The sequence below is a fragment of the Epinephelus lanceolatus genome, chromosome 19, assembly GCF_041903045.1.
Source record: "Epinephelus lanceolatus isolate andai-2023 chromosome 19, ASM4190304v1, whole genome shotgun sequence".
Taxonomy (NCBI): Eukaryota; Metazoa; Chordata; class Actinopteri; order Perciformes; family Serranidae; genus Epinephelus; species Epinephelus lanceolatus.
The window spans coordinates 31,328,313-31,347,770 of NC_135752.1; the positions used below are offsets into that span (position 1 = coordinate 31,328,313).

General features: G+C 41.7%; 1 protein-coding gene across 4 annotated transcripts in view; it reads left to right on the forward strand.

The window, feature by feature from the left end:
- lrrtm4l1 (leucine rich repeat transmembrane neuronal 4 like 1) overlaps positions 1–19,458 on the forward strand; it is an 85,084-nt gene that overhangs the window by 28,039 nt on the left and 37,587 nt on the right. The window contains exons 2-3 of one of the 4 annotated variants that reach the window (XR_013488124.1): positions 7,800–9,496; positions 11,892–11,963. Coding sequence is in view for 2 of the 4 variants with exons in the window: in XM_033646219.2 (XP_033502110.1) it covers positions 7,800–9,430; positions 11,892–11,963 (1,703 nt within the window). In the remaining 2 variants the exon portion in view is untranslated. The remainder of the gene's footprint in view (positions 1–7,799; positions 9,497–11,891; positions 11,964–19,458) is intronic. The other 3 variants (XM_033646219.2, XR_013488125.1, XM_033646220.2) reach the window with 3 other exon arrangements.

Sequence of the window (19,458 nt, forward strand, 5' to 3'; positions counted from 1 at the left end):
GTAATGGAATTTTCTGAATTTACCAGACTGTGTTAGCTGGTCTATGATTTGCTTTTACCCACGTAAGTACTATTCGGACAGGAAAAGTTTTACATAGGGATGTGGACTAATGTCAGTTTATCACAGGATGTCTGTAATATAAATTTCCGATTCACACGGGACAAGAAATCTCCATAATTCTACCAGAGATGGGAGTGGTAACTCAGTTTGCGCCCTGGCGTCACCTCCCTGTCGACACGTGCGTGCTACATTGCTTCCTGTGTCACGTTTATTAGCCCAATATGAAATATTGCCCATGATCAGGATTGTGTGTACACAACGATTAGCAATATGGATTTATATTAGGCCTACCTAACACAACCAGAAGTCTCGTGGTTCTGAAAAGTGCTTTCTTCTCGACCGTTTTGATTGGTCTCCCACGTAAGGCTATGCGATCATTCGAAGAATGTCCACTATCACAACTGCCGACAACACTGAATGCTTCTTCAAGCGCCTCCATCATCGAAAAAATGCGGAAAACTAGTTGTAAGTGCAGAAAAATGGTTGTTAACAGGACGTGACAAAATATTTACATACATTTTTACAGAGGATCTGATCACACGGGATTAATATACCCGAGGTATTTTCTCCAGACCGTTTTACAGAAGGTGAAAGTCTCCGTAATTTTTACTGACATTATCTGTAATGATCACAGACATGGCACGTTCGGATGGGACTAAAATCCTTGGTAATAATTACTTTACCCCACGTCTCCATGTTAAACTAATCCCATCTGAATAGGGCTTTAGTCGTTATATCCACATCACTGATGATTATCAAGAGTCATCACAATATGGATGTTGAGGAATTTGGTCAAACATTCTTGTGATGTTTGATTTTCTCCATGTCAGCCAACCCTAATTCGTCAAAATTTGCAATACTGTTCAGATGCTTACTATTATGTAGCCTACATAATAACCTAAATAACAGTTTGAAGGCTGCTGTGGATCTGGGTTTCCAATAGCTTTAAAACAAACATTAAATAATTGAAGTAAAATAAATAAAACATCTTTTTATGAAAAAGTCAAAAGTTCATATTTTTTGGCTAAAAACAAACCTGCCTGTACTGAAGTATAGCATAGTGACACACAGGTAGCTTGTGATTTATGCAGATCATGGAGGACAGTGCATGTTTGCTGCTTCTTTAGCATGAAATTGTCACAGTGTTGTGTGACACTCCCGTAGTGTCAGCATAATGATGCATAATAATGTCCTCTGCATTGTAAATGTCAGACAACGGATGAAGGGATTTTTTTTTAGTTACAGCCTAAAGTACAACAGCAGGTCAGCACTGAGAAAAGACAAGTGATTCTCTGTTTGTAAAATAGTTCTGTTCTGGAGTCTTGCCTTGAAGCCAGCTTTCTAAGGACTCATCAATGTGAATATAAAGTGACAAGAATGCACAGGATGTGCAAATTTACGAATTTGCATTGTCAAGTCATGCAATTTTCCATCATTACTGTCGCCTCCTTCTGTCTGATTATGTCTAACAGTGTCTGTCTGTCTGTCTGCAGAGTTCTGGAAAGCAATATGTCTCTTCAAAACTTATGTATACAGAGTAGCACTTTCTGCCAGCAAGCTGATGCATTTCTGTTTTTATATTTACGTCATTGGCTTGCTGTCATTTTACAAACCTTGTTCAAGGTCAAATCATAACTTGCTATGCATATGCCAAACAAATCACAACATTTGGGGTTTGTGTGTGTGCACTTGTACTTTTAGGACCAATTTGTGTGTCAGACCTTGAGAGTAAGGACATTTTTGGAGAGTGAGGACAGTTTGTCCAGACCCTACTTCCACAAAGGGCTGTTTGTTTAAATGCTAAGTCGTGTTTTAATGCCTGATGTTAGTATCAGGTCTAGGTTAATATGTATGTGGTAATAATGGCTATGGATATAGGAGCTAAGGAATGCAGTATGTCAGTGAGGGTCCTCACGAGTATAGTCGCACCAATGTGTGTGGTGTACACATAGCTCCTGCCAAGCACAGTCCGTGGGCAGCTAACATCAGGTCAACTGTTCATAAGTTATATTTTAATATGCATGAATCAATGCTAATGTTTAATCATGAGGAATATGATTTCCTTGTTCTGTCAATATGTGTTTTCTCATATTGGCAACCCGTGTGTACAGGAAGAGATAGGTGAAGGTATTCTTTGTTCATGTATAATATATGCAGAGACTTGTAGCCCAGAGCTTGGTGCAATAACAGCACTTTATAAACAAAAAATCCAATCAGTAAAAATAGGGGGAGGAAACTTTAACAGAAGAGAAGACTAAAAATACCCGAAGAGAGAAATCAACCAGCAGCTCATGATGTCCTGAAATACTTTAAACATCTTATGATGCCATTACCTTTAGCATCACTAATACTGCTGCTTTTATTCTTGAGTGCATTTTTAACCTTTAAAGGAGCCGTGTGTAGTGGCATCTAATGGTAAGCTGAAATTGAACTCCTGAACTCCTGGTTAAGATTCCATCAGTGTTCATTGTTCAGGAGGTTTCTACCAGGAGCTGAATTATCTGCAGAAGTCTCTTCATCTCCGACAACAAACAGAGCAGGTGAATTAAATCATGAAAAACACAGAATAAATTAGTTTCACATAACAATCAGTGTGTCTCCAACGCTGTTGGGTTCCCCTGCCTAGCATTTGCTAATGTGTGCTCACCTTTCTTCTCTGATAACTTAAGATTTAGACAATCAGGAGGGTTTTACTGTGAGCCGAATTATCCGCAGATGTCTCTTCCTCTCCAGAACAAACAGAGCTGGGGAGTTAAGCTTGTAAAAACACTGAATAAAGCAGTTTCACATTTAAAAGATGTGTTTTTCGCTGTTCAGCTTGTTGCAGAGGGGGTGTCAACTACAGTGGCCGAGGAGAACACGGAAACTTGAAAAGCCCTGTCTAGAGCCAGTGTTTGGTTTGTCCATTTTGGGCTACTGTGGAAACATGGTGGTGCAACTCTGCGGCCTCCGTGGAGAAGAAACGCTTCTAGTGTAGATATGGATGGCTCATTCTGACGATTCTTATTTACCTATGCTACTATATGACTACTACAACTACTACTTTACTTTACTTATTAAAATATATTCCATTTCTGCCCTAAATCCTACAATTTGGACCTGTAAAGTGATAGTTTGGTCAGTGTATTAACAAAAGTAGATGATGGTCATCAAACCCCAAGTTTGGAGAAACAAACAGGAATACCAGTACGGACACAGAGCAATGTAAAAAAAAAAAAAAAAAAAACACCTTACCTTGCCATCACACAGCCCTTTCTAACACTACATTTTCTCTACTATTGTGCTTCTGTATTCCTACAGTCAAGCACAAATGTGCCGTGCACCGGATAACCCACTTAAAGAAATAATTTCTCTATCTCGCTCTGAGTTTAACAATCACTCACACACACACACACACACACACACACACACACACACAGTTATAATCTTAGCAATTCAACAAATGATAGTTCTCCACCACTCAAATTAAAAACCCCATACCTGTGACAGCATTTATTATTAAAAACTACTAGACCTTGAAACCCACTATAATATAAAAAACCTAATTGGATACCTGCTGTAACTACTGCTTTATACATCTCCACAATGCTGCTTGTCACCCCCGCCCTCACCTACCTCCTACTCACAGAACCATTGCCATCTCAGCCTGTCCAAACAAAATTAACATCCTTTATGCCTTTGTAGACGAGCTTCTTATTGTTAATTGTCAAATCTGTGGTTGTTAACAGCGAAGCAGCTGCTGCAAAACCGAACAGAGAGCAGAGAGGTGCCTGCGGGGAGGTAAAAGTACAATAGGAATATCCTTAGTCTGAGCATTAGTCAGAGCAAGACCAGATGAGAGCCCTGGGTCAAGGATGTGTCCCTTGACATATAGGGCCGTCACAGCGTATTAGGACAGTGACACGTCTTCTAACGGGTTGGCTGTCCACTGCAGGGTATAGAATCTGAAATCAAACAAGACTTTAAGGTTAAAAGGGCCAGCTGTCAGCTTTAATTTGAAGGTGCTGGCATCAGGTGACGGACTCCGATGGTCAAGAGCATTCCACTCGTCTGCCATTAAAAAAAAAAGCCTTGATTGCCTTGCCTGTATGTTGAGGATCATTGTCCAGCTGGATTGTCTTAAAATTGTAGGACAACGTTAAAAAAAAAGGTGCCAGGAGTCCTTGACTGGTCACACGGTGTGGGTAGAAGCACCCTCCAGCAGAACCTGTAATTTGTCAGTCGTTGCATTTGCATGGATTTTAAAGGGTAAGGTTGCCATTGATCCAGATTACAAGATATTTATATTCATAGACCCGATCAATACAGGTTCCACCAAGACTGACAGATAAAGATCAGGCAATTTCAGACAGATCACATCTGGGGCCGTATTCACAAACATTCCAAGGCCCCTATTAGACAGAGTGCGTTTTAACAGCCTTGGGTGGCTTTTTGTGATTTTCAATTAAAGTGAAGCATTTTGCGTGCTGCTTCTGCGTTGCTGAGCACCTCACATTATTCCAACGCCTCAAACTATATATATATATATACATATATATTGCAGATTGTCTACTTTCCTATTTTATTTTTTATTTTATTTTATTGTCTACTTTAATATTTTATTTTATTTATTTCATTGTCTATTTTAGTATTTTATTTATATCTTCATCTTTATTTCTTGTTTCCATTCATGTTGTATTTCTATTTCTACTTTGCACGGAGCATTGGAACAAAAACAATTTCCCCCGGGGATTAATAAAGTATTCTGAATCTGAATCTGAATGAACTGAAAAACTCAGAGAGGAATAAAGTGCTCAACATTATAAGCATTTTTACGCATTGTTGATTCCAATAAAATGAAAGATGAACCTTTTGTCGTGGCAATAACAAGCTAAACACTGTGCACAGTTTGAATTATGCTAACTTAGTCTTCCTAGGCAAGCTGCAAGACATACCTGTGCAAATTATAGTCTCAAGTACTTTCTAACATTTTACCAACTATAATTAGGCCAAACCATTGACAGCAGAACTCACAACATGGGAGTGAGTTATCGCCCCAAGCAAGGGAGTTCAAGTATCTCGGGGTCTTGGCGGTTTTGTGAAAGGTCTGCAGTGATGCGGGCGCTGTGCTGGACCGCTGTGATGAAGAGAGAGCTGAGCCGGAAGGCAGAGCTTTCAATTTACTGGTCGATCTACGTCCCAACCCTCACCTATGGTCGTAGCTATGGTTAATGACCGAAAGAAAGAGGTTGCAGATACAAGCGGCCAAAATTAGTGTCCTCTGTGGGGTGGCTGGCCTCAGCCTTAGAGATAAAGTAAGGAGCTTGGACATCCGGAGGGAGCTTGGAGTAGAGCCGCTGCTCCTTCGCGCCGGGGTCAGTTGAGGTGGTTCAGGAGGAGCCTCCTGGGCATCTCCCGTTAGAGGTGTTCTGAGACCCCAGGGCAGATCCAGTACACGCTGAAGACATCATATATCTCACCTGCCCCGGGAACGCCTCGGGGGTCCCCCCAGGACGAGCTGGAAAGCGTTGTTGGGGAGAGGGATAAGTGCTTTACAATGGATGGATGGATTGACAGTAGATTGTCAAAGTATCCCCAACTCATCCTAAAATAAGCTTAGAAGCAACCATTATCCGAAGAAAGTTCCTGGATCAGCTGGTAGCACTCTGCAATTCCTTCTCTTTCTGAGGGTCTCATATCTCATCTCGTTTTCCTGTGACCAACATATTATTTGGGAACAGCCTCCCACACTTAGTCAGAGCCAAGACAAGTGCCCTCCACCTGTCCATTTTTTATGCAGACCACCTGCTCTGTCTTACCATGGCCTAAGAATACCCCTAATGTAATGCCTAAAAAATGATTGCAGGAGTCTTACCATACGAGTGGTACAGGAAAATTCTCAGAGCAACTTTGACGAAGAGGGAGACAGAAACTTTTACCTTAGTGCGGAGGTGTGGTTGACCCCATTGCTTGGTGTGATACATTCATTTAAATGATGTGATTGGTTGTCCTTTTGTGACCCTGGAAGGTGTGGATGTCCAGTGGAAATTAAATGAACTGCGGCACAATATGAGGCACTGAAAGTGCTGTAACTGTTAGCATGATCATCCTGCTGATGAAAGTTGACACAGACCCAAGTTATCACTGCTGCACTGATGGTTCTTCCGGTAGCCAAATATGTTAGTGTTGTGATCATTTTGTTTCTGGGGTTGTGATGTAATTGCATTGGATGGGAGATGTGAGCGTATCTCTAATGAGTAACCATAAACATTATCCCAGCACGTTCTAATCTGTAGCCTTTCATTAACTCACTGTCATTCAGCGTCATTTCTCCTACCTCTTTGTCTTTCTGCCATTTTCTTCCTCTGCTAAAGAAACTCTCAAGCCTCTTAAATGTCCTCCCCCTACTCCTAACAGTTTTTCACCAAAGCATTTCTCTTAAGGGCTAAGATGCTTTGTGAATAACTTTTATCTTTACAAAGATCCAGTCTTAATTGTAAGGAGAACTTCTAAGAAAACGTGGTAATTCTGAACTTTTTCTTAATGGAACCTTCAAGCCTTTGTATTTCTGTGAATTTTGTTGGAAAAAATGAGAAATATCTGCCAAGGTCAAGGCCCTGGAGGGCCGTAACCCTTAATGGAATTCTGGACTGCTATTATCCCAGTCTCCTTTTATATTTAACATACAGTGTATATTCCAGTGGATAGGGAACTGTGAAAACCTCTTGAAGTGGGGAAAGGTGAGGTCTAGCTTTTCTAAGAAATAGGAGATGGAGAGTGCAGACAACGATCACAGCATGTCTCGCTGTAAGGTAGAAAAGATGCCGGATTTTTCTTTGACAAAGTGAAAAATGCAACCATTTCCCTTTTTACATCAACATCGGGATCAAAGGGTTCATGCAAATGATGTGGGGGGCTTGTGCCTCTCCTGAGAAACAGCACTTTCATATGGTCTTTTGAAAGTTCTCAACTCTGTGGAGTTCTTGGTTGTTTTAGAATTAAGCACCGAGTCTCTCTGTGTGATTACCCTTGACAGATAAGTAGAATGTTTGCCCAGATGTTCATCATCCTTGAGAAGTCTTTGGTCAGCATATAAAAATGTTTAAGGGGAGCATCATCTTAATAAGTGTACATTTGCAGAAACCAGTGTTATTCCATGATCATAGGAAGAGAGAAAAGCTTTAAGAATGAGTAGCAGTATGGAAGGGTATAGAACTGCAACGATTGGTCGATTCATCCATAAGTTGATCGAAAGTTTATCTGCAACTATTTTGAAGACTGAATTAATAGTTTCTGCCAAAATGTCCAAAAAAATACTGGTTTGAGCTTCTTAAATGTGAGAATTTGCTGCTTTTCACTCATTTATGATAATAAATGAGTCTTTGGGTTTTGGACTGTTGGTCGGACAAAAGCAGCAAATTGTCACTTTGCATTTCTGCAGCGGTCATTTGTTAAAGTCAGTATTTTGCAGTAAGCTTTCATGACTTTCTTCTAAAGATTATTTTGCTATTTAAATCACCTGAGCTTTCTGTCTAATTTTTCTATTCATATGCTTCAGCTCTTTTTTTTTACTTTTTAAGAAAGAACTTTTAAATGATCTCTAAATCTGTTCAAAAGGTTATGAATCTCTTTGCTTCACAAAGGATACTGAATTTTTTATTTTTTTCTCTGGCCTTTTTTAATATAACACCTGAAAATGTGACTTCTATAAAAATCCCTACATTCCTCTCATTCCTCTTCTCTCTCATATTTTCTTATAGGTCCATTGCTGTGTGATGGACGACTGACACACCTCCTCTTTCCTCTCCTTCTCCTCTTACGGGCTCCCCTGCTGTTCAGCTTTGGTGAGCGCACCTGTCCCAATAGCTGCCGATGTGAGGGGAAAACTGTCCATTGTGATTCAGCTGGCTTCTTAGATGTCCCAGAAAACATCTCAGTAGGCTGCCAAGGCCTCTCCCTGCGCTACAATGATCTGCACACCCTGCTACCGTATCAATTTGCTCACCTCAGCCAGCTTCTCTGGATATACTTGGACCATAATCAGATTTCAGCTGTTGACAGTCGAGCATTCCAGGGCGTCCGCAGGCTTAAAGAGCTGATACTGAGCTCCAACAGGATCACATCCCTGCACAATTCAACATTCCATGGAATTCCCAATCTTCGCAGTCTGGACTTGTCCTACAATAAATTGGAAATCCTGCAGCCGGGGCAATTCCATGGCTTACGGAAACTGCAGAACCTACACCTACGCTCAAATGGTCTCTCCAACATCCCGATCCGAGCATTCCTGGAGTGCCGAAGTTTGGAGTTTTTGGATTTGGGCTACAATCGAATCAAGGCTCTTACCCGCACCACCTTTCTGGGGCTGCAGAAGCTGATGGAGTTGCATCTGGAGCACAACCAGTTCTCGCGGATCAACTTTTTCCTGTTTCCACGCTTAGCCAATCTGAGATCACTCTATTTGCAATGGAACCGCATTAAGGTGGTTAACCAGGGCCTCCCGTGGACTTGGTATACACTGCAGAAACTTGACCTGTCTGGAAATGAAATCCAGACCCTGGACCCTGCTGTGTTTCACTGCTTGCCCAACCTTCAAGTCCTCAACCTGGAGTCCAACAAACTGTCCAATGTGTCTCAGGAGGCAGTGTCGGCGTGGATCTCACTGACCTCCATCAGCCTGGCTGGAAACATGTGGGACTGTGGAACTGGCATATGCCCACTTGTAGCTTGGTTGAGGAATTTTCGGGGTAGTAAGGACACCACTATGATATGCAGCAGCCCAAAGTATCTGCAGGGAGAAAAAATTATGGAAGCCACAAGGAGCCATGGTATTTGTGAGGAAACTGATTATGTTCTGACAGAAACACCCTCACCAATGTCAGAGCTCATTTCTGAAGCCACCGGTGAACCAACCTTTGCCCCCACTAGCAGCTCTCCACCTTTGCCACCAGCCAACACCTTTGGTCCTGTCCCGCCATTCAGACCTCGACCGATTCCTCACCCTACCTTCCCAGGGCATATGAGCAAAGACCCAAGAGACTCGGTTCCTCGCGTACGACCCACTCTCCCACCACCCCCAGAGCTGGAGCACATGACTCTGCACAAAGTGGTGGTGGGCAGCGTGGCACTCTTCTTCACCATGTCCCTAATCTTGACAATTATCTATGTGTTGTGGCGGCGCTATCCCGGTGCAACCAGGTTGCTGCAGCAGCGATCCATGGTGGGGCGGAAGCGTCGCAAAAAGAGTCCTGAGCCGGAGCAGAACCTGAGCTCCCAGCTCCAAGAGTATTACATGAGCTACAACCCTGCTGCCACACCAGAGGCATTGGAGGTGCTAGGCAATGGCACTGGTTCCTGCACATGCACAATTTCTGGCGCCAGGGAGTGTGAGGTATGATTCATCGCATCAGCCTAAAAATAAAAACTCAAAATCAAAATACAAAGGCTCGACAGAGAGGTAAATCCTTTATCAAGTATGCCCTGTAAAAAGACACTGTTGAATCACAGTTAAGCATCCTTGACTCTTCGTTCATAACACGCTTGAATTTGAATGTTAGACGTCTCCAATTATTCAGATTTTACCTTAGAAACTCTAATGTGGAAAACAGAAAATAATTAATATGAGCCAAAGAAAGCAATCTACAAAATGGGTTCAGAGGCCCAGAGTTTAACAAAAATGCTGTACCAAATATTTGTGCTCTATGGTTAATAGAGTGTGGCCTTAACACTGTTTTCATCTCTATTGAATTTGCAGTTCAAGGCCTCACAGAAGTTCTTCACAATATATCAACTTTCAGGCACCATGAATGATTGGACACTGTCTAACTATTTTGCAGACACCACACCAAATCAGCATGGCATGGCTCATACATGTTTGGCGTGTGTTTGCACTGTATGTGTGTGTGCGTGTGTGTGTTTGTTTGGGGGAGAGTTGAAGGGTAATTTGTGTGTAGAACTGATTTCTCTAGGAATATGTTGTTTTATGTATTGCTCATGCAAACTTCCACACTGCCTTAACTCTATTCTGTACACAACATTATCGATTTGTGCAGAAATCATATTAGGGGTGGATGAGGTGTATCGGGAAGTGAGAGAAGAGAAAAGTCGCTTGAAAGGCGTTTAATACGTGGATCATGCAGACTTGCTCAGTACAAGGTTAAACATCCATTATGGGTCACTAAGGTCTGTGTGGTCTCATGCATGGATGTGCACTGCAGCTGCCCTTCATGTTAACCTGAGTTTCCCTGGAACAGCGCACGCCTCCTCAGCCGCGTGGGGAGATTTATGGTAATCTGCACCGAGGCGAGGCACTACGGTAATCCCAAAGCTTATGATATGGCTTAAATGTGGATCCCTCTGCTGTGATAAGGAGTATATTTATAAACCAGGGTAATTACACTCACTCGCCTGAAAGCTCGCAATTGCAGGTTGTCTTGGTTCGATCTGAGGAAGCATCTTTGGATGCACACCTGTGACAGATTCACCGAGAGTCAGACAGAGTTGAAAAGTTTAATTGAAACATTCTGCTTGCTAAATATTTTGTTTCAAAAGACATAAAAAGAAGTACTTAATAATAATAATAATGACAATAAACTTTATTTAACTAGCACCTTTCATACAAAGAATGCAGCACACAGTTTTTATGGTAAGGGAATTCAGTGCACTGAGTGCTTCAAATGAAAATAGAGAGAATGAGCATAAAGCAGGCCAACAAGGCTATTCAATATAAAAGGGTAATTAAATACAATTAAAAAACAAAATATTAGATGAAAATAGAGTACATAAAGCCACCATTACTCAATATAAGCAAAACCATAAATCTTAAAACCATAAAATTGTAAAATCATAAATTATAAAGCTCTAAAAAATGTAGTAAAATATGTTTTTAAAAATTGCAGCAGTGCAAAGTGTAAAAAAAAAAGTTTCAGGCCTGTATCAGGGAAGTCATAGCTAGTTATAGGCTCAAGTGAAGCGATACATTTTTAACTTTCTTCCTGAAATATTTAGCAAACTGACTTCCCTGATATCTGTAGGTAGTAGGTCTGACAGAGGCTTCATCCCCAATTTTCTTTTGGCTGTTGCTGGGAACCTCCAACGAACTAACAGGAGATGATCGCAGTGTTAACAAGGGAGTTAGCAGTAGTTCGGTCCTAGCACATTCAGGGCTCTGTATACAAGCAGGAGGACTCTGTAATTTACAAGGAGGACTCTTTGACTTAAAAATGGTACATGAACTGTTTCTCAGGCAAAAAACAAAACAAAACAGTTTTTCGTCACCTTGTTAATGTGGGACTTGAAGCTTAGATCTGAATCTAGGATCCCACCAAGACTTATAACCTCATATTCATCTGGGGAGTTAATTTCCCTAGATTATTCACAAGTATTACGTAATAAACAACATCTTACACTAAGGGGTGTGATACCACCTCAAACTGTAACTTACAGGAATTTACAATAAGTAACATTAATTTTCACAACAGAGACAGAACATGCAAAACTTTGAATATATTGTTACGCTGCTATGCTATACCTGGCTTGTGAAACCTCATTAATTAAGGCTAGCAAACCGATAACTTAGTGTTGCATTAGACATGGGAAACGTGCCTGGACTTCCCTGGGTGAGTGTGACCTCTCCTATCTGCGGGTGTGTGTGGTTGACTCATTACCAGGCCACCGCTATTGCTCCTTGCGACCAGCTAGCTAGGACCGGACTGCTCTGCTGGACACCCCGAGGGTGCAGTTCCATCAGACCAGTCGGCCAGCTCGCTCTCCTTCGTGGTTGTTTGGAATGAATGTGTATTGACATGGATAATTCGTGGTGGCGTGTCAAACGCTGTCTCTTTTGTCCTCAGAGTGTCTTGCCTCCTGCGTCTCCCCCATGGCGTGCCCGCTCAGCGCAAAGGCCTCACCAGCTCTCCCTCCAGGTGCGACTTATAGTGGCTAATGAGTTATTACCACGTACCACCAAGTGTGACATTAGTGCTGACCATGCCTCCTACCAGCTGCCTAAACCACACCCACAAGACATTCATTAAACTACCAACAAAGCTATCATAACAATATGTATATTCTGAACTTCAGGCTTATAATTGTATTTTCTCATTATTGGGAAAATACAAAAGGCAACAAGAAAAACATTTGCAACATAAACAAATATTTGAAATGATTATTTTCTACGGAACAGCCTGTGCTGTATAATGTAGTAATGGTATTATACCGTACCTCACTGTAGCTTTTCTTTTACTGTATTTTTTTAACTGTTTCAGGGAAACTTGGGTATTTTTCAGCTTGGACCCTATTTTCCCATGATTTTGTGTCTAAGTGACAAATGGAGACAACAATTTTGGAAAATGTTCCAGTCTTGAGCGAGAGCGCTCCAGGCGCAGCTGGGAAACGGGCTGCAATGTAATTTCTAAGGGTAATTGAGAGCCTTCAATTTACGTCCATTAAAAGTGTCTGTTTTTGCCAGTGACACTCAGATTGTTATTTCAGTCAGGAACACTTCAGTCAAAGAGAACTTAGTTTTCATTTGCAGTATTACATTTGGCAGTATGGTTCTGTTCTATGGCCTCTCTAGAAAGCCTCTTCCACGTGTCTACGTGGAAAGTCTAAGGCAGAGAGAGCACACCTCTCCTCCCCTTTGCGTGTCTACATGGAAAGCCTAAGGTGGAGAGAGCTCACTTCTCTGCCCTTCCATGTGCTTAAGTAGAAACCCTTAAAGGGATAGTGCACCCAAAAATGAAAATTCAGCCATTATCTACTCACCCATATGCCGATGGAGGCTCAGGTGAAGTTTTAGAGTCCTCACAACACTTGCGGAGATCCAAGGGGAGAGGGGGCAGCAACACAACTCCACCTAATGGAGACTGACGGCGCCCCAGATTCAAGCGTCCAAAAACACATAATTGAAACCACAAAATATCTCCATACTGCTCGTCTGTAGTGTCCTGAAGCCCTGACATAAAAAGTTGTTTGGAAAAACGTCATTTGAACTCTGTTTTTAGCCTCATTGTAGCCTGTAGCTCAGAGTTCAAATGACATTTTTCCAAACAACTTTTTATGTCGGGGCTTCAGGACACTTGGATCACTATGGACTAGCAGTATGGAGATATTTTGTGGTTTCAATTATGTATTTTGGGATGTTTGAATCTGGGGCGCTGCCAGCCTCCATTAGGTGGAGTTGTGTTGCTACCTCCTCTCCCCTTGGATCTCCACAAGTGATGTGAGGACTCTAAAACTTCACCTGAGCCTCCCTCGACATATCGGTGAGTAGATAATGGCTGAATTTTCATTTTTGGGTGCACTATCCCTTTAAGGCAAAGAGAGCAAACTTCCCTGCCCTGGAGAGCAGCATCAAAGCCCCCCCCCCCCCAGAACAGAACAGAGCAGCATCAATGACAAACAGAAATGACACTGATAAGTCAGACACAGCATGAAAAGGAGGAGCTGGGGTCGAGTCAGGTTGCAAAGCTGCTTGCAGAGGAAGCAGCAAGCCAGAGCAGTTTAAATAGGGCATTCTGAATGAGAATTGTCATTTGGTTGCATAGAAAGGAATCATGTGATCTATCAGCTGACTCCCTTACATCAGTCAGCTGCTCCATCAGTTGATTGGGCTGTTTGAGATCAGCTGATGTAGCTGGGATGTGAGCTGAACTTCATCGTGTCCTGCCTGAACTAACGCTATGCTCAATTAGAAGTGTCTGATAAAACTGTATAAAAGTCGCTAAAGAATCTTTGGCTGGTCTGTTTTGTCATTGTGACCAAGTCTTGCTCAAGAGTGTTCAGTGTCATGGCTGAATATTTATCTGAATTTGACAACACGGAAGAGTCTGGAAGGTTTTAGAACAAGATTTCTTTCTCTTTGAGTGAGACTTGTTCACACACACTTAGAAACAGACAAGCTCAGCAAAAGTTAAGGAAAAACACTTACTGTCTGTGTAGGGTTTTTTTCTGTAATGTTGTCAGGCACTTCTAATAGCAATCTGAGCCTGTCAGTGGCAAACAAACACTTTTAATGGATGTGAATTGCACAGATGCCCATAGGGATTACACCGCAGCCTGTTTCACCGCTGTGGCTTGAACGGTCTCTCTCAATACTGGACCACTTTCAAAAATAGGTGTCCCAATTAGTCACTTAGACACAAAACATGGAAAAACAGTGTCCAGGTAAAGAAAAATACTTAAGTCTCTCTGTAAGAGTGAAAGTATTTATTCAATATATTTGATTACGCACAGCATAGGATATATTTTATCCGTGGGATCTGTCAGCGTTACGGCAACTTGAAGGTCAAATAAATATAAAGCAAGTCAACAAAGTCAGCCCACTCTTTATAAGTCATAAATCTCTTGATATTGACAATGGAGCAGTTCCAGCTTTTATCTTTTAACATCCACTGTAAAATTGTTCTCAAGCTCCTACTTGCAGTTATGGCAATTTTCTTTATTGCATCCTTCCTCGTTCTCTGTGAAGAGACGGAAAGCTTGACAGTTACAACAGAGCGAGTTTACTTACATGATGAGCCCTAACATTCAGAGCTATAGTGGAACCATTGTGATTGCAGCGGATTATGATTCATGCTTTTGTAGCGTGTGAGCATTTTGAAAAGGCAGTGGTAAAGAACAATATTGTGAGATCAAATTGATTTCTGCGGCTTCTCGAAGCACAACTGAAAGAAGATGTTTTATTCCGCCTTTGAGCTCACAATCTGTATGCGCATGATTTAGTAAGGCAGCAGCTAATCAAGCAATCAGGGACTGGGACTGTCTTCGAGATGCTCTCTCCAAGTGAAGGAGCACTTACAGAGGTACAGTCCGATGGTGATTAAGGGGCAAAACCAATATTAAATCTAAACCCAATTAGGATGCTATTCATGCAGAAAGCTTTGACTCCTTTCATAAATTCAGCAATTCCACTTGCGTACTTCCTCAGTTTCAACTATGACTCATGTCTCCATGGCTGGGTGGAGAAGTTTTGAATTTCTCACTGAAAAAATTTCATGTTTGCTGAGAAACACTCAATTTTGTGCCACAGCTTGATTTAGCATGTGCCACACTGTAGAACTCCACAGTCATCCAGAAACTATTGAATGCACATTAAAGAATGTGGTTTTGTAAACACAGAAGCAGGTCCCTGAGCAGCGACATCTGCTCAACACTGAACTACTCTCCAGGGATCAAAAATGCAGTTTTCTCAGAATAATCAACTGTGGGGCCTGTGCACTGTGCATGCAATAAAAAAAAAAGTCTGTATCCATTGCTTGACATGTGGGCCAGCCAAATTAATCACCTCTCATTATCTGCCAGGTTTTGCAAAGTTCATTAAGTATAAGTTTGGCCCCTGATATGGTAACCTCTGTGGCATTTGCAGGAAATATATCTTGTGACGGGAGAAGAATGTTGGAGAAAATAAATTACGTTCCTCTCTGAATTCAGACTGATCCAATTCTGCTTTACAATCCTACAGAGACTTGGTTAAAAAAAAATCTCAGGCACAGCAGAAAATAGATGTTGTGATTATTTACATTCCAAATTAGTCTGTAGCATCCAAGTTATCAGCTTTGTAGAATGGGAAGAAAACAATGTCTTTTTATGTATATTTAAAGAGATATGAACACATTAGACATGTTCCAAACCTGCCGTTTACGTATAATCAATTTAAAGCTTCCATGCTCTATGCTAAATATAATATAGTATGTCATAAACAAATTCACTTTATGACATACCGATTTATTTTAGGACCTAGAAACAGGCCCAGGCAGCGGTGTGCACAGCGCTGTGCCTGCTGTGTTAGTCATACATCTGGCACCAGTACGCAGCTTGACTTCACTTTGCTACAAAACAAAATCGGTGTTCTGTTTCTCTATTCAAGCTGCAAGTATTTCTGTAGCAATCAGCGTCACTGTATTGTCTCTCTCTACATAACCATAATCCAAATCTCATCATCTCAAAAACAATCTCTCCTTTTCAACATCACTGACAGTCGTCTGCGGTGGTTTGTTGAGGAAGGGGGGGGTTCTACACTGTTGCTTGTTTCAGGCGTTAAATAATTGAGAAGCTGGCTTAAGCTTGGTTTAGTTTGATGAAAGTGCCATCTTGCTGGCCAGCGCAGCTGGCTGTGCCTTTCATTATGGGTCTGTGCAGCGCCAGCAGTCTCTGCGGATGGCAATGTGGAAGAACAAAAGGCAACACAACACATTTACCCTGCCGTGGCTAGGATTCAGTGAGGTATTGTCAGGGCTGACACAGAATGGTGTCAGAGCCCAGCAGGGAAACAGTTTGAACAGTACACTGTCTCTCTCACTTTGGGGTTGGATACTCCAAACTTAAAAGCCCCTGAAAAACCAGACAGGTGTCATTATTTACTCTGGCTGATTGAACTTCTGCTCTTGTTGAAGTTGTGTGCAGCTATGCTGGCAGTTTGCTGAAATCACCAAAATCTATTCACTAATGATGCCTAGGGTTGGAATCTTACACAAAATTCCCGGTTCGGTATATACTTCGGTTTTGGTATCGCCGAGGTGATTGGTCTGCTGATCTGCTGTATCAAAAATTGGTATATTTTAGATACAGCAGGTAAAAAACAGAAAACAAAAAATGTAGATTTATTTTTAATGTTGATATGTAAAAGTGGTTTATTGTCCATAATTGTTATTGTGAAAGTAACTCACCACTCAAATATTGGCATATTGTTCATAGTAATAATAATGATAATATATTTTTTTTTAAAAATTCATTACTACTTTTTGGATTGATTGATTGATTGATTGATTGACAAGACTCTGACCTGTTAATAATTCCTGAACTGCAGTTACCGCTCGTTTATACAGAGTAGGCTGTAGGCAACAGACTGACTACAGTGCACATGTGAAGGCACATTGTAGCGGAGCTCACACTTTTTAGCATTTGCTTTAATTCAGTATTCTTTTCTACACATATTTTAGTGTGGTAGCATATCTGCAGCGGTAAACACTCCTGTAGCATTTCCAAATCAGCAGAGAGAGGCTGCCTGAATGCTGTGGGGAGAAAGACTCGCCTTCCAGTCTGTTTTTGTCTCGATCTGCAAATTGACACATTCAGGTGAAGCTGTCTGAAATGAAATGTTCGCAGTGTTTCCGCAGATACACTGGACTTCAGCTGAACAATGTCTGCATACAGTTCGACATAAATCGTTAAGCTTGACTGACTTGGCAAACCGGGCTAAGCTGACTAGCATGCTATGGCTGATAGATAGACAGCAACTGGTGCACTGTCAGAGTGTGCCAGGTAAAACTCACTCTCTGGGATTTCTGCTCCCTTCGTGTGAGTAATAGACATAAATAGACACTCCAGTCAGGACCACTTTAGAGCACACCTCTCTGCCCTTCCATGTGCCTACATGGAAAGCCTAAGGCAGAGAGAGCAGCAGCAAAGAACCCCAGGGAACAGAACAGAGCAGCATCAGTGACAAACAGAAATGACATAGATAAGTCACACAACATGAAAAGGTGGAGCTGAGGTGGAGGCAGGTTGCAAAGCGGCTTGCAGAGGAAGCAGCAACAGTAGGCAGGCCAGAGCAGTTTGAATAGGGCGCCTGGAACGAGATTTGCCAGTTGGTTGCATGGAAGGGAATCATGTGATCTATCAGCTGACTATTTGCTTGGGTTACAGGGTGAACCGAACAGATGTCACATACCAAACCAAACGTTCTGACAGCTATAATGTCTCCTACAAGGAGAAAAGAACCACAAAAGTGTAACAGACTGGTCCTAGAATTACTGCAAGGCCATCAGCTCTGGCAAATCCAACACTAATACTGATTAAAACAGTTACATTTTTCAATGTCAAAGTGCAGTTTCCAAATTGCCAAAGCCTCAATTGTAATTGTAACTGACAACAGTGCCTTAACAAATGGGGTGATGGAAATAGTTGATTCAAATAAGACTTGAGATTCTTGTCTTGTACGATTCTGAATCAAGTCAGAGATTCTGAAAGTAGCGCATTTAATCTTCAAAGAAGCCTTGTGTTTGGGTGCATTTTGGATCTAAGAACTTGATAAGTATCTTTGCAAGATGAAAGTGCATCATCACCCAGAGACTAGCTTTAGAGAGTGGATCGTTGAACTCCAGCACTAACAAATGGGCCAACCAACCAGCACACACTGCACAACTTGACAAAACTTCAGCCAAGGAGAATGACTCATTTTGACAAAGTTGTATCAATACAATTTTGTAGATAATGATAGATTTCCCTGGTACTAACCTTTCAGCACAGAGAGTGTACTCCACTGCCAGAGATATAAAAATATAGACAAACGCCCTTCTATTTTTTCCTTACTCTCGAACACATAGAGTCTGGAGTACAAAACTGGTATTTCTGTTGTACAACAACATTCATCCAGTGGAAAATAACGTCACACATTCATTTAAGCTGTCTACTCCCACGCAGATTTCTCTGCTCAATGTGACCTTCATCAAGACTAATTAGCTGAACTGCCAGTTAGATTTCATATTGCATATCAGCAAACTAAAAACATGATATTCATTCATGAGACTGAGAATCTGCTCTGAATAGCTTTTTGCATGTGGTGTTTTACATCAGTGTGATATCCAGCAACTGGAGGCAAAGACTACCAGCACTGTACAAATGTCTTTGACTTGCGTTGTTTACAGCTGTTCCAATCAATCAAATATGGAAAAACAAAGGCCTGAAGGGGGGGTGGGGTGGTTGAGTCAACTAATTTCAAACTTAAACGTCAAATGCCCCAACTTTAATCCCCAAAGTGGGATGAAATTACAGTGTGTTGACACAACACATTCTCATGATGTTTGGTCACGGACTTTCCACGTCCTTGTACGACGTGAAAGCTACCCTGGGTGCGTTGGTTGTTGACATTCTGGGACACCGTGTCAAGTTCTGCCTGGAACATGCATTGTCTTTCAAAGTACACTTCCATTTTCACAGGAAATTTACTGTTTACATACAGCCTCTTTCCAAAGACTCGCAAATTGACGTTTTTTTTTTTTTTTTTTCCTTCAACAATTAGCGTACGTGGTCGGGTTTAGGGAAAAAAGCACGGGATTTGGCTTTAAAAGCTTACAGGAAGCAAACACCACTCTCCCGTCTGAAAGTCTGTTTGTTGGACCCATCTACCAACCCTCCCGTCCGCCCCACTTGGACTTTCGTCACCTTAACTTTCATTTTTGTTTGGCCACGTTTCCTTCTGACACCACTTGGTGCTGTTAAAGCGTAATGGCAATTTGACGTGTATCATGCCAGTAGTAAACGACGGCTTTTTTTTGTTAGTGTCTGGTTAGGTTAGGTTAGGTTTTATTGTCCCCAAGGGGAAATTCTTTTCCATAGCACTGTACTTGTTGGACTCAGCATGAAAAACAATGACACACAAACACCGACACCATCAGAACACATCACACACGACATACA